Source organism: Hipposideros armiger, unplaced genomic scaffold (assembly GCF_001890085.2).
Source record: "Hipposideros armiger isolate ML-2016 unplaced genomic scaffold, ASM189008v1 scaffold_445, whole genome shotgun sequence".
Taxonomy (NCBI): domain Eukaryota; kingdom Metazoa; phylum Chordata; class Mammalia; order Chiroptera; family Hipposideridae; genus Hipposideros; species Hipposideros armiger.
This window is the reverse complement of record NW_017731795.1, coordinates 676368-692245: the sequence shown is the minus strand read 5'-3', so window position 1 is coordinate 692245 and position 15878 is coordinate 676368. Positions and strand designations below refer to the sequence as shown.

At 45.9% G+C, this 15878-nt stretch overlaps 1 protein-coding gene across 7 annotated transcripts in view; it reads left to right on the top strand.

The window, feature by feature from the left end:
- CTNND2 (catenin delta 2) overlaps positions 1 to 15878 on the top strand; it is an 848542-nt gene that overhangs the window by 470321 nt on the left and 362343 nt on the right. For all 7 annotated transcript variants that reach the window (XM_019665518.1, XM_019665517.1, XM_019665519.1 and 4 more), the window contains one exon: positions 4100 to 4658. In XM_019665518.1, the coding sequence (XP_019521063.1) occupies positions 4100 to 4658 (559 nt within the window). The remainder of the gene's footprint in view (positions 1 to 4099; positions 4659 to 15878) is intronic.

The window sequence follows — 15878 nt, the reverse complement described above, 5'->3', positions numbered from 1 at the left end:
TTTTTTAAGTTTTAGAATTCTAACTTTAATATTGGATTTACAATTTTATAGGGTTCACATACTTTTAAGGTAGAACGGTGCTTCCGTAACAGTAAAGTGGATGCAATTCCATGTGTGTTGAACTGTGTTTATATTATTTGTAAGCCAGTGACCTAGGTAGTTATAAACCATCCTACTCATTGTGCAGTAAACTTGAAGTGCAGCCTTTTGTATCCTTAACTGGCTATATGCTGCCGACTGAAATTACACAATGGAACAAAACATAAACACCAGAGTGGAAACAGCTCCCAAAACATTACTGTTTTTGTCCAACCGATGCTAAAAACAGATTTCTTCATTTAGCCAAAGAACCATTCTTAGACACTTGTTACTCTTTGGGCCCCCAGAATGGAGGATAACACCCCTGGATTATTTACTGTCCCTGTCAGTGGCCCATACTGTGACACAGGACAGTATTGGTTGGGGTCCAATAGTCTCCAAATATATCTAAACATTTTTATATCATTATTTTTCTTTTAAGCGTCTCATCGTCAATAAAGAAATCTCTTCTAGAGGTTATACAACTGTACAGTGCAGTAAGGTGGCCACTAGCCACATTTGCCTGCTTAAATTCAACTTAATTCAAATTAAGTTAAACCTGTGTTAAAATCCGGTGCACATTTCAAGTGCCCACTAAGTCCATGTGTCCGGTGGACAGTGAAAATATTAAACATTTCCAATATGGACAGTATCAGTCTTAAAGACTATATAAATGGTTATTGATTGTGTTTTTTTTTTCATGTGAAGAAATTATTGGCAACGTTTCACCAAGATATTACAGTATTTAAAAACATTGTTTGAATTGGTTGCAGTAGACTGTCAGAATATCTTGAACTAGTGTGGCAGTTCTCAAAACTTCTACAGATGGGAGGGGGGGTGCTGTCTAGGAACCCTTATTAGGCAATAATATTCAGCAATTAGCATTCCTGAGCTTTGACAGTCCAACAGATTAAAAGGAAAATCAAGTATTTACAAAATGTGTTCAAGGTTTCCCTAGGGTCCACATCATTCTAAAATTTAAATATTCAAACACTACATAACATTGGTATACTTTAGTACTTATTATTGTATTAGAAATCATGCTACCGGACAATAACATCACTCATGTCTTCTAGGGTTATTATGAACATCGTATATCCAAGACATAACAAAAAGTGTTTGTTGTGTTGTAAGCAGGAGGTCTCCTGACAGCCTCTGGGGTTCTTTCTCCTCCTCATCCTCCTGTGGGAAGACTTCATAGAAATTTGTGTGGAAGGCTTTTCTGTCCCTTGCTGGCTGGGTTCTGTGTGGCTGAATGTCACTCAGGCCCCAGGAGAACTTTGAAAGAAAAGTGAAGGAAGAGGTGACTGACTGCCCCAGCACCACTGCTCCGTATAGCAGTGGCTCTCAGACCCTCAGGAGATTGCTAGGAATGCAGACCCCAGGCCACTCCGGGCTCCTGCATCAGATTGTCTTCTCCATCAGTGGCTCGCATGCTTTAGTGAGCACCATAATCACACAGAGAACTTGTTAAAATACAGATCTCTGGGCCCCTCCCTCTGAGTTTCGGACCCAGTACAGGTGGGGTGACACTGGTGCTGATATGCAGGCTGGAGCAGGGACTGCAGCTGGAAAACCACCATGCTAGCCACCACTTTTTCTCACCTTTGGTTGCACATGGAATCACCTGGTGAGCTTCCAAAAAGCCTGGTGGTTGCGATTCCGAGTTAAATGGTTAGTGTGCAGCATGGGTCCCAAGATGTTTTTCCAAAGCTCTCCTGGCGATTATAACAGACAGGCAGGTTTGAGAAGCCCAGTCTGTATGTGCCTTGCTCAGAGCTTCTTCCAGGAGGAAAGCAAAAACGGCTTCTAAGCACCCCCATGACTCTGGATGACGCTGGAATATATCTCTGGGGCTCAGGGTAAGCACAGCAGTCCCGCGCAGTTCATGCACCGTCCTCCACATTGCAAAGCCTGGGGACCACCTTTATCAGCCATCTTTTCATTCATTCTGTACACATCGGTGGCATCTCTGTGATGAATCAAGCTTTGCTTTGGTTTCTGGAGACACATCATTGAACAATCATGGAGCTTTCGTTTACTTTCCCTCCTACTGTTACACTCAAAATAATTGCTCTGCGGTGTTAAAGAAAAACCACAACTGAACAGTAAAGTGGCAAATACAGATTTTATTCAGAAAAAAAAAAGATTGCAATAGGAGAAAAGAGACCTCAGTATAGAACTGGGCTCCATGTAGAATACATCAAGGAACAGTGGGACTTCATAGCTGAGGACCAGGGTGGGGTCAGTGGGCAGAGGCTCACTAAGAGGAAGCATCAGGGGAGAGGGGTTATGGCTAAAATGATCTAACAGGATTCTGGCTGAAGGCAGGTCGGGGTGATGAGACACCATCTGGAAGATGTGGAGGAAGAGGTTCTCAGTCAGATATGGAGGGTGATCAGACATGGAGAGTGGGGGGTGCTGGCTCACCAGACTTAGCGGGATTCTTGCTAAAACTGGACAGTGTAGAGAGCCCCAAAATCAGAGCCTGGGGGAGAAGAGAGTTCAGAGGGGCCTGACTAGAGTTTGGTCAAGGAGAAAATATTGGTCAGTGGCTAGACACACACACACACACACACACACACACACACAAATATATAAAACATGCACATCATATATAAATAAGTGCATACACACACATACACCCTCTCACAGAAAATGTCTTTCAACAAACTCTTTCCCTCTGTTTCCAGGCTGCTCTTCATAGAGATTTTGATGTTGTTGCTCAGTCAACGCCCTCAGATTTTTCACATGAACCTGACCTCCCAGATGAAATTTGGAATGCTGTGTATGTGCCCATGAAAGTGCCCAGTCTGTTATTTGCCAATTGCCATTCCAAAACCGGTGGAGAGGCACAATTGAAACTTTTAATGGGCAGCATCTGTTCAGCCTCTCTGGCTCCCCCATCCCTCCATCCCACCAGCTTCCTCCTCCCCGCCCAGTTCCCATCCCGAATTTCAGACTTCCTTCCCGCTTCTCTGAGGACCACCCCAACCCCTTTTCACACCAGCCCGCTCTCAGAAACCTTTCTGCTCCCCCGGGAAAGCCGGGAAGACCTCAGCCCTCCTGCCCAGAAGTGCTCGACAATGTAGTGTTTTCATTCGAATGCAAATGTGTCTCTGGACGAGATTCAAGGAAAGCGCTCTCCCCTCCAACTGTCTCCACCCCAGCCCTTGCTGTCTTTTGTGTCCTTGTAAATAAATGAGAGGCAACTGGCTTTCAATTTGAAGACACAGCTGCAGGGGGCTCTTCAAAAGCGAGCGGGGGCGGGGGCAGAGACGCTGAAAGATTTGGAGGCCAGCACTAAAATCTAGAAAAGCTAGGCTTTTTTTAGTCTTTTCATTTACAATTGCTCTGATTCCTCTAGAAATGCTTTTTTAAAAAAATAAATAAAAGACCAACTGTTTTTTTTTCCCAACTTACTATTTCTCCCTTTTAACTTTTCTTGTCCAAAAAGAAGAATCAGTGAGACAATAGCAGCCGAGTAAATCCTATCAAGTATGTGCATTCTTGTGCATTCTTGGTGTTCTCCAGATAAGTATACAACTTGGCCAGTTCGGGAGGCAGGCACTGTATCCCGTGACATAAACTTGGGGTTGGAGGAGGAAAAGCGTTAATGCCAGCTTTTCTCATTAAAACGAACCGGTCGCGATTGCCCTCCGGTAGCTCACGGTGGCCCTGTCGGGGCCTTTTAAAAACTTGGTGAAGAAGGCGCGATGCCTCCGCGGGCCCAGAAACCTCGTAGCTCTGTAACTAGAACGCTGCCCCGCGGCCACGCGTGATGCCCATCCCGCTGCCAGCCGGCCTTTGCTGGCTGGTTTTTCCCTGTGTCGGAAAAGCACCTGCGGGAGAAGCTCGCGGGGCGTGTGCGTCCCGACCCCACGCGCGCGGGTGCCCGAGGCGGCCGAGCGCCCGGTCTCCCTCCCTCGCCGGGCTGGGGCCGGGCCGGGCCGGGCCGGGCGGGCGGGGCCCTGTGCTTCCCCCGGCTAAGCGCGCGTGTTCTCTGCTCTCCCGCGCACAGGGCACCACGAGCCGCGCGGGGCACCTGCCGGGGCCGGAGCCCGCGCCCCCGCCGCCGCCGCCGCGGGAGCCGTTCGCGCCCAGCCTGGGCAGCGCCTTCCACCTGCCGGACGCGCCGCCCGCGGCCGCCGCTGCGCTCTACTACTCGAGCTCCACGCTGCCCGCGCCGCCGCGCGGGGGCTCCCCGCTGGCCGCGCCGCAGGGCGGCTCGCCCACCAAGCTGCAGCGCGGAGGCTCGGCCCCCGAGGGCGCCGCCTACGCCGCGCCGCGCGGCTCCTCGCCCAAGCAGTCGCCCAGCCGCCTGGCCAAGTCCTACAGCACCAGCTCGCCCATCAACATCGTCGTGTCCTCGGCCGGCCTGTCCCCGATCCGCGTCACCTCGCCCCCCACCGTGCAGTCCACCATCTCCTCCTCGCCCATCCACCAGCTGAGCTCCACCATCGGCACGTACGCCACCCTGTCGCCCACCAAGCGCCTGGTCCACGCGTCCGAGCAGTACAGCAAGCACTCGCAGGAGCTGTATGCCACCGCCACCCTCCAGAGGCCGGGCAGCCTGGCAGGTAAACGGCTCGCTGCCCACCTTCCGTGGCTCCGCCAGGGGGGCGCCCGGGCGCATGGTGGGGTGGCGTGCAGGATGGAGGCGGAACAGCCGGGCTAGAGCAGGACCCGAGCTGGGCATGCCTGTGGGCCAGGGGCCAGCACCTGCAGGCTGTAGAGGGTGCCAGGGCGTTCCCAGGTGATGTTAGTATCTGCACTCAAATATGCCACTTCTTTTTTGAAACGAATGCCATCTCTCAAACTCGAATTCCTACCCCCCATCAGAAGGCTAAGACATTCATAAAATTAAGTCAAATTGAATAAAGAATCGCATAGACCTGTTGATTGTATACAGGAAAAGAGCAAAGCAAATACGACTCACACTATTTATATGATCGCCTATAGTTATCTACACTTAGTTGTAGAAGAAAGTCATGGATTTTCCCAAAGCAGACATCCAATTTGCATAGATTTCAGTAGTAGTGAAAAAGTAACCAGTGATGAATTGCCTTTAACTATTACCGCTTTGTCATGGCTGGCATTTGGTGTATTTTGTCTAAATTTAGTCACTGAAAAAAGTAAAGGACTCCCCCATACCTGCCATTTAATTTACATAGATTCTAACAACAGGGGAAAGGAACCAATAATGAAATTCCTTGCATTTTTGCAGGCTTATTAGAGGGGAGGAAGCGCTGGACTGGGCTGGGGTTGGAAGAAACCTGCTTTTTTCTGCCAATGCAGAGGGCGTGACATGTCTGTGGTCGTTTTGTCCACCAAAGACCAGGCTGAGCTGGTGACTCTCTGCTGGGATAGCACTATATGTTCGGCTTGAACAAGACACTGTGATTGAAAGACTGATGTGGGGTCTCCTAACACACCTGACAACTGACTTGGATTGATTGCCGACTGTTTCTTCCTTCTGAGAGTATTTTGTGTCACTCTAGTAACAGATGCTGCACTCATATATTTCCCTTCTTGACATACATAGGTGACTGTGAAAAGAAATAGGATAAAAAAAGGAACCTGTTGCCTACACAAGGCAGGTGTTGGAGGGCGTCTGTAATTCCGCAGCGTAATTGCTGGTGTGGACTGGCCTGCCGTGGCAGGGTGCAGGCCGGAATTCCGCCACCCCCAAATTATGCTGGACATGAGACTAGTATTCTTTCTCACTCTCTGTAATAGAATTTTTGAGGTAGACGGTCACTGCTGCCAGTCCGGCATCAGTTCTGAAACATCTGGAAGGCAGGGGCTGGGCAGCAGTGTGATTGGAGGAGAGAGCTAGGAGACGTGTGTGGCAACTTTGTTTTATAAGCTTATAAAACAAGTTACTAGATCGTTCCAAGGAGTGGGGAGCTAGTGGAGCTCGGGGAGAACTGAAAAGCCGTGACACTCTTCCCAGCCAGCACCGAGAAGAGGAAACTGAGGTCCGAGAGTCCAGGTGACTTACTAACGGCCATTTCGTTTCCTGCACAGACCTGGGGAGAGAAACCAGGAGTCAGCTTCCAGCTCTTTGTCGCAGAGTGTACATGGTAAACTTGTGTGTTCCACTGTAGTTAAAATAGGGAGTATGTGTCTGGTGAGAGGTTGGGGGCGTGCAAATGGAGCACAGAGAGAGCCCCACAACTCCTTATATAACTCAATTTAGAAAGAAGCTGTAAAAAGGGAAGATGTTGTGGAAAGCGCTTTCACGCTAGTGTCTGGATTGAAGGTTTCTGGGGTTTAATATCAGCTATGTGTGTTGGGGCGTTGGAAGGCTTGGGCCAGTCAGAGGACAACTGCATTGTAGTCCATCAGCACAGTCCTTGTGCCTTCGCTTCCCTCTTCATTTCCATCTGTTCCTCGAATTCTCCAACCATATTTCATTTTTGTTACCTGATGAAAAAAAAAATCAACATGCCGTTGAAGAGTCTTAATTTTAGAGCTACAGTGAACACTTGTAATGTTTGAATTACTTTGTTTAAAATGCATGCTTTTCAGTATTCATCCGAAAAAAATTTTTCATGCAAATTGCTGCTGGCGGAGTTGGAGTTTAAAATTATTTTATAACTCTGCATAAGTAGTTGGGTTGCATAAGATCATATGCCCCATTTAGATATTAGGAAGCTATGGCCCAGGAAAGGCTTGGGAACAGACTGCCATTTGTGAGAGATGAGGGGTATTGGAGGAGCTTTTGGACTCCACGCCGAAATCTGTGTGCTTGATGCCATTCCAGGCATCGTAAAGTTGGGAGCCACACGGTTTGCTAGCTGAAAGCACAGTTAACGTCAAGACTGAAAAATAGCTTTTGGATTTTTCGGGGTTGTGATTTGAAGATTTGTTACTGATAACTAAGATGTGTGAACACAGACTTGGTAGTAGCTTTCACTTTTGAATAAATTCATTCATTCAGTAATTATTTAGCACACACCTCTGATTTCTTGACACTGATCTAGACCCTGGGGATACAGTAGTAACCAATAGCAACCAGTCAATATCAACCAATATTCCTGGCCTCGTTTCAAATGGAGAGGACAGAAAATCATCATGATCAATGTTTTTGGTAGAGTGGCCAGGGGAAGCTCAAATTAGAAGGTTACGTTTGAGTCGGTCATGAAGCGAGTGAGGGAGTTGGCCATATTAATATCCAGGGCAAGGGAGTTCTGAATAGAAGGAACAGCAAGTTCAAAGGGTGGCAAGTGGGCATGTGTCTGACATGTTTGCATAATGGAAGGGAGACAGGTGGGGAGCATCAGAGAGCAGGAGGGCAAGGGAATGACATGAGGTCCATGAAGTGCCCCGTGAGGGAGGCCTTGTAAGTTGCGATGAGAACTTGAGGGTGCTGGCTGAGCTAAATCCAGGAGCCATAAGGGTTTCAGCAGAGACGTGACCCAATGTGATTCAGTTTGTAACAGGGTCACTCTGGCTGCTGTGTGGAGAATACACTGAAGGGGATCAAGGGACAAACCATAATGCCAGTTGGGAGGTTATCGAAGTCATCTAAGCAAGCCATGATTATGACATGGCGCTGGAAATCATGAAAAGTAGTGTAATTCTGGAGATATATTTATATAGATGGTAGAACTGTGTGGATTTTCTGTAGACTAGGTGATGGCGATAAGAGAAAGAGGATTCAAGGATGCCACCCACCCGACCGCCAGAAGAAAGGAGCCGCCATTGACTGAGATGGGGCAGGCTGCAGAGGGAGTCGGTTGGGCTTTGGTGCAGTGTTGGTAAATATTAAGATCTTGGTTTTGGACATGTGGCATCCGTCTGTCAGACTCAAAATGCACATGTGAAGTAGACAGCTGGATAGGCAAGTCAGAGTTCAGGGGAGAAGCTCAGGCTGGAGATGAAAATAAAGGGGTCGCCAGCAGGCAGATGGCATTTGGGGCCACGAGGCTGGAAGAGATTATTTAGGAAGAAGTATGTTGAGAAGAGTTCCAACCACCAAGCCCTGACGTGTCCCACAAATGTAGAGCTCTGGGAGTGGGGAAGGAAGCAGCAAAAGAAAGAGATGAGCCAAAAGTATAGGTCAGTGGCATTTCTTAGAAGCCAGGAGAACAGCAAGTCTCAAGAAGGAGATCAATAAACTGCCACTGTTCTGTGACGTTGGTTTAGCAGAGTGAACTCATCGGTACCTTGAAAGAGCAGTTTCCCAGAAGGCAGTTGGTAAAATCCTCCTGAGGGCAGGGAGCCAAGAGAGAATGGGAGGAAAAACACTAGCAACTGAAAATGTTTTCAAGACGTAGCTTAGCTGCAAACGTTTCCAGGAATTCAGAAGTCTTGTCTGAGGATTTCAGGCCATCAGCTGTAGAGAGCACTTGGTAAGGACACATGTCCAGACTTGCCATTACATCTTTCCGATGGCCATGCCTGGCCACAGACCTCAGAGTTCCAGCTCTCTGGGAAAACACCACATTTCACATTGAACCTACAGCAGTGTAATTTCTCAGAGGTTAAGTCACCAGAGTCCAAAGATCCCCTAGGAACTTTCTTCTTCTGTTCAATCGTATCTCTCTGTGTTGTTGAGTGCTGTCTGAGTGGAGATTCAGCTCTGCCTTGTTGGAGATCCCTAACGTAAGGTGCATTACCACGTACTCACCTGCTTGAAATTTTCCCTCGTTCAGGGGATCACAATAATACCAGTCTACTAATAATTTCTGACATAAATAAGGAAATGTATATAAAATACTAGTACACTGGCCATCTCAGTGAAGGTTAACTTGTATTATTGAATACCTGCCACACTGGCTTGGATGTGTAAGGAAGAAGTTATCGTTTTTGCTTCAAACACAAAGCAGGTCTTTTTTTTTTCTTTTTTTTTTTTAAGATTTTATTGGGGAATTGGGGGGAGGGGAACAGCATTGGGAAATCGGGGAAGGGGAACAGACAGGTAGATAAATTGCTGTTTTTGTTCTTTAGTCTAGTTGTGGAGGACATCGCATCACTGGCCCATGATGGTATGATCATTGTGCTCTTCCCGGATGAGGCCATCGGTCACCAGTCATTTGTTGGTTGCTCACAGCAGCTCCCGGCAGCTCACACCGGCTGCCTGCCACTCACGCTGGCTGCCAGCCACTCATGTAGCTCACGGCATCCCACTGCAGCCCCACTGCAGCCTACACCGTCGCTGGTGATTCATGGCAGCCCAGCTCCAGGTCGAGCTGTTGTTCATCATCTTAGCTGTAGAGGGCAAGCGTCACTGGCCCTCAATGTGGGATCCGAACCACAGACCTGCTGCTCAGAGCTGGTGCTCCCAACCGAGCTCTTAGCCAGCTGAGCCACTCGGCCGGCCCCAAAGCAGGTCTTTTGAGTCCCCAAACATGCCAGTTTCTGTGTTGGGCATATGGAAATGAGTCCGGGGCAATCCTTGCCCTCAGGAGACCTACTTGGGAGAGGGTAGATGATTAGACGACTGGAAACCCAGTGCTAGGGTGAGACAGGTTGGTTACCATGGGAACACACTAGAGGGGCATCTTATAATGGGGATCAAATGTGTGCTGTGGATGCTGCTTTAGCAGTGGCTCCAGAGCTGAGCAGTGTAGACGGAACCAAGAAATAGACGGGACTAGTGAAATATGGTCGCTGGAGCAAAAGAGTAGAGAAGGTGGGTAGCGAGGGTGGGGTAGAGTGGGAGGGGTAGAGACGACCGCAGATCCCGCCTTCTTGAGCCAGAAATGAGTGACAGGGTGGAGTGGAGACAAGGAGGTGACAAGTGGTGAAGGGCTTGTAATTTCATCCAGCAAGGGAGTGACCTGATCATCTCTGCATGCTAGACACTTCATTCTGGGGCTGTGTGGAGGATGGGCTTTCCATGAAAAAATAGGCATGGGAACACTTAGGAAGCCACTGGAAGGGTTATTCCCTGCTCTCAGATCAAGCTATTAAAAGTTCCCCCAACTTTTTTTGAAATGAGGCAGTTCAAAAGTGATCTCTTATAAATGGTACAGGAAGAAGGCTAAATAAATGACATAGGTAGTTTTTACATTTTTCTCCTGATACACAGGTTGTTTGGTTTCATACTTTGTCATGTAAAAGTTAAAATTCTTCATTTTATGCATGATGAATAAAATTAGGTAAAAAAAAACATATAGCAATAGAAAGCATTTGCTATATGCCAGGCCTTGTGCCAGACACTCTACAAACTGTATCCCAGGTAGTTTCCAACAACTGAATGAGTTAGGTGAAGTGTTCACCCACATTCTACAGATTCGAAAACTGGGGCTTATCAATGATAAGTTCCTTGCCCAGTTACTTCGCTGGAAAAGACAGGGATGTGATTTGAACCTAGATCACTTTGAGTTCAGCTTCTCTATACTCATAAATATACTCGTACATGATACATGGGTAGGGGTAGCATATTTCGTGTTATTGAAGAAAAACACCAAGAATACAGAAATGCAATATAAATTTTCAACTTATTTAAATGACTCGTGATTTTGAAGAAAGCAAAACTGTCTCAAAAATTTGTCAACATTCTATTGATTATGATTTGACCAGTACCAATTTTTTTGTTCACTTTTGTAAGGAAAATAACAGAATCCTTTCATTTTCTGGTTTAGAACATAATCCTGTTAAAAATAGAAATCTGAGTTGTAAATATGTATTACAGTTAAGTCAAACATCACAAGCTTATTTAGAGGTAGAAATGAAATGGATTAAATGTAGATTCTTAAGCAGCAATTGCAATAAATTGACCTAATATGGAGAGGAATTTGGTCAAGCTTTGTCCGTTTTGTATTCCCGCCAAATGAATATAAAACTCAGTATTTTGAGTGGATCACATACTGTAAACCCCAAATTTCAAATATTTTGGAGATTTCAGATTCATTCCCTGACTTGCTAATGCTTCCAGGTGCACCTGTTACAAGTAAGAAGAAAAAAAAAAGCCTAATCCTAGACAGTGATCTCTGCTGTCAGGTTCTCAAAGGAAGCATGAAGGCCTCAGATAATGAGCCAGTTTGTGTAACACACAGCACTTGAGATAGGCCCACAATGCAACATGATATCTGGCTGCCTCTGCTCCTTTGAATTGCATTTCCTGAAGCTGATCTTTCTCTGCCTGGGGACAAACACTTGATCAGTTCTTATGACCCTTCTGCTCACCCTTAAGTAAAAAAAAAAAAAAAATACACACACGCAAAAAGCTAAGTTAGAATTACTAATTGGAATGTGATCAGCCTGTGGAATCAATCAACACTTGAGTCTTCTTTCAAAGTGGTTAAGGCTGACTCTCCTCTGGAATTCCCAGGGTTTTGGGAACTAGACCCCTCCCAACCACAGAAGCTCGCCCACTGGCCATGCGCGCGGCCCCTGCCCCCTCCTCAGCTGTCCCTGCCAGGCCGTCTTCTAGATCAGAATAGCACATAGCTCTCTCTCCTGCACAGTGCATCCTGACACCCTGCACCCTGACAAGTACAGGTCGGTTCCACGTTGGATCCTGCTTCCACCATCAGAGTGACTATTCTGTCACCTGTTTGACCCCTAGAATCCTGGGACCCCATTTTATAGCAGAAAACCTGCATCCCAGTGACCCCCATGGAAGCCCGCGGCCTGCAGGCTCTACCTCCCGGGAGTATGGGAATCTCATAGCAAGTTGGGACCCCTATCTAACAGCCTCCATCACGTAGAGACCCAGAACCCTCAGAAATGGCGATTGGGCATTCCCTTGTCAAGTCACGTTAGGCAGCATCTCGTCACACTTAGGTTGGTATCTCATTTCTGTCCAGTTGAGTCCAGGTCAGACCGCAGCAGGGAGAGGCCGTTTTAATGTCCTGTTACTTCCTGGTTAGTGGTTAGTTAGAGACATTTAGTCTCAGATCCATTTTGGATGTGAGGTGGCCCCAAAGACCTTTTTGATGTCTTTCTTTTTTGTTAATTCACAGAAAGTAATACCTTTCCTCCTCTTCCTATCATATGGCAACCTTGCTCGTTAAACAGGCCTTTTTTGTTCTTTTGTAGGAAAATGGCTTCTTTATGTAGAATTCACTCAAAACCATTCCAATATTATTGATACTTACATGATTTTGGTCATGCTTTAATGTAACTGGGAAAATGTACATTTGAAAAATGAAAATGTGTCTTGGACAACAGTCCACGATGGCATAAAGGACAGAATTATAACAGGGAATGAAGTTACGAAAGTGACAAGAACACCAAGGTCAGAGGCCACTAGGTGGGTGTCACCAACGAGCAAGCCTTTTTAGGAATTTTCTAGAAAGCGAAGTAGATAGGTGTGATCAGCAATTAAAATGTAAACGTTTTCCCCAAGAATTTGCTCTGTCAGCAGCGCGGAGGTGGACTGGCTGTCCAGCGAAACTTTTGACAGGCTCAAGGGTCAGCGTAGAGCTGGCGGCCTGGGGACAGAAGTGAGGCTGAAGATGAAGGGATCCATTGAAACGCAGGGCTTGAGACCTTTCTGAGTGGGCTGCCTCCTCCCACTCACATCCCCTGCCTCCTGCCAACACGGTGCCATGTAGCCAGTGAAGCCGAGGAACAGGAGCGAGCCCTTGAAGAAACTGAACAAACTAAGAAGCTTAGACTGTGGTTATGGCTGCCCGTGTGGCCCAGATAAAGTTTATCTCATACAGGCCTGTGGGGCGGTGGGTTGGCAAGGGGCTTGGGGCTGCACCCCCACCTTCTCATTCTGAAGGAAACCACCAGGCTGAATGCCCCACCCTCCCTGTCGCAAAATCAGGGACACACAGAGGGAAACACTTCTGTGTAGCTTGTGGCAGAAGAAGGTGCTGTGGTTTTCTTTCTCAGATTTGACTAATCAGCAAGGATTCCTGAGGAATTGGGGAGAATTAGTGGCATAAAAAATAGAAAAATGAACTAGCTCTCAGGAGAAACAGTGATAATTTACAGAATAAAAGAGATTAAAAGAAACAAGCAAAAACTTTAGGTTCAGTACTAAAAGGGATTTAAGAAGATCTTGTGTTTATTAAGAACTGGATGATATATGAAAGGATCAAAGAACGAGGAAATCTTTCTAAGCCATACAAATATAACTATCCAAATTAAAACTGTGATAGAATGTCTGGAAAATAGTCAAGGAAATCACTTGGAAGTTAGAGCATAAAGGGAAAGAAAGCATGAGGATAAATCAGTAAGAGCCTTAAAGGACAAACCCAGAACATCTAACATATTCCTAGAGTACCAGAGAGAGAACGGAGAGAAGCAAGTTATCAAGGAATTAATACGGAAAAAAATTCCTTGGAGCTGGGGGACCTGTGCGTCCAGAGGAAACACCCTATGCTTGGATAGAAAATAATTCATATTCTTCATCACGAAATTGTAAAACACCAACGTACTATTTCTGGGGAGAAATAAGACAAATGCCACCTGACTTCCGGTAGTGATACTGGATGCAAAGGGAACCCAGAGAAAACCATTGCTGATTTTGACCGAGTGGACTTGAGCGGCCCCTTGAATTCCAGCTTGCTCTGTAAATATCTTCAAACAGACTTGATAGTGTTGGTTTTTCTTATTTGGCTTCCTGGGCCCACAGGTGCTGTGTCATTACCGAGGGGGAGCCCACACTGAACCTCAGATGATACCTGCATTTCCTGATGTTTCTGGCTTCAATCTTAGCTCTCCTTGAATGGACTGGCACCCTGTTACAGAAGCCAGAATTTCCCTTAGAAGATAAGCTTCTTTTTAATAAATGATGTAGAAAATGATGTAGAAGTCAGTATGCATTTCTCTTTAGAATGAAACAATACACACACACACACACACACACACACACACACACACACACACACACACAGTTCTTCATTCAGGTCTTAGCTGGTTAGAAGCAGGTAAGGCCATGGTCCCCTCCAGGGCTGAGTCAGTTGGTCATTGTCGACATGGCCACGGATAGCACCCTTCACCTTGACAACGTTGTAGCAAATATGTAGTGTTTGTTTTGTATTGGAAGAGTCAACACCAGTCGATGTCAGTACTAGAAAAGCATCGCTAAATTCACCACCACACCATTCCCAATGTTGGTTCAGTAGTAGCTTCTTTGGATAAAGACAGCAGATGAAACATGGGGTGAGAGAATTGTAACTCCATCAGTCTCATCAGTGGTGCATTGTATTAGGGAATTCGTGTTTTAATAAATATCACTGGTATTCAAATAATAATGATTTATATGTAGTTCAGTCACTGATCAGATTCTAAAATACACACACACACACACACACACACACACACACACACAATACTAAAGCCTTTAAGGAGAAAAAAAATCCAGGAAAAATTTTAGCCCTTCCAGAACTGTTTATTACACACATAATTCCTTTCTTCTCAAACTCTTTTTATTATGTGCCAAATATGATGTTGAGTGAAATAATGAAAACTTTATAAAGCGCTGATATAAAGAAGTTCTAAAATGTAAATATAGAGAACAGCTAATCCACGAAGTGGTGTATTTGCCATTTTTCCCCCATAAATTGAGGATTAAGGGTGTCTTTTTCTTCTGAAATTATCACCAAGGCCACTCGGTGAGTGCTGGTGACACACGAAGCTGTAGAAAAATGACAGAGGGAGAATACATTTTAAGTTCACATTTTAGAAACTAAATCTATAATTTTTCAAAAGGAAAGGAAATTTGTGCAGCCTGTCGATGACATATCTAATCCAATCGGAGTAAAAAGGCCTGTGTGTACAATGCCGAGATGCAAAACTTCTTAGTTCACATGTGTTTCAAAATACTTAAACCGATTTATGGAGGAAAATGCCTACTTAAGCCTAGTTTTGTCTGATAAAACCCTTCTCCCTGTCCAGATGTGGAGAATTTCATCTGCGCCCTTTGATGGGCAAAACCACATACACAGAAGTGAAAACTTAGCTTCAGTCCCTGCAGCAGCCCGCATCCCAGCAAGCAAAATGGAAGCTCTGGTCCCTTGAAGTCGAAGCCTGCCTGCCTGCCCTGCTTTGTAACCAAAAAAGATGGTCAGGAAGACCTTGTTCTGGATTCTTTCCATGGACATATCCATAATGATCCGTAGCAACTAGGTCTGGAAGCCAGACTCCAGAAGTACTGTCCCAGGACTGCACTGATGGGGTGTCGAGAAGAAGAAGTCAAATGACACTCACTGAATGTCATCTGCCTTGTTGATAATGGAGAATATCTGTTGATAAAGGAGAGAGAATATGAGACTGGCCATTAAAAACTCTGCTAAGTGACTAATTAATAAAGCAACCAATCGTAGATCACTCTGCATCAGTAGTTAATTAGGACAAGAAGATAGCGGTGAGCCAACCTCCTGGTCCTTTCCACCCAGGATGGTGCTGCCAAAGAAGAGAGGAAACGGGGTTAGGAGCAAATTTAAACAGGAGTCGCCTCCCAGGTCAAAAATAACATTCACAGATGAAACTTTTTTACAAGTTAATGTCAAAAGACTTTAGTTAGAAGCCTGAAGCCAGATTCTGCTGCCCTTCTGTACAAAGATATTACAATTCAGAATCGACCCCTGCCAATTTCGTATTCTACCCCGTCTCAGCTGAGAGGGGTTTGGGGTGCCTGGGTCAGGTCTTTCTGGGGGTCCTTTTCACCAGCTTCCATCGGCATCGTCTCTCACTTGAATGATTGTAGTTACACTGAAGTTATTTTAGAAAAAGCCCTAAGAGTTCATAGGATATAGGATTGTCTCAGCAATGACCCACCTTCACCTGACACAAAAAATCAGACTTTGCCCGAAAACTTGTTAAAAACGCAGACCTCAAAGAAGAACAAATTGGCTGTTACACAGTAGCCATGGGGATGTAGGATA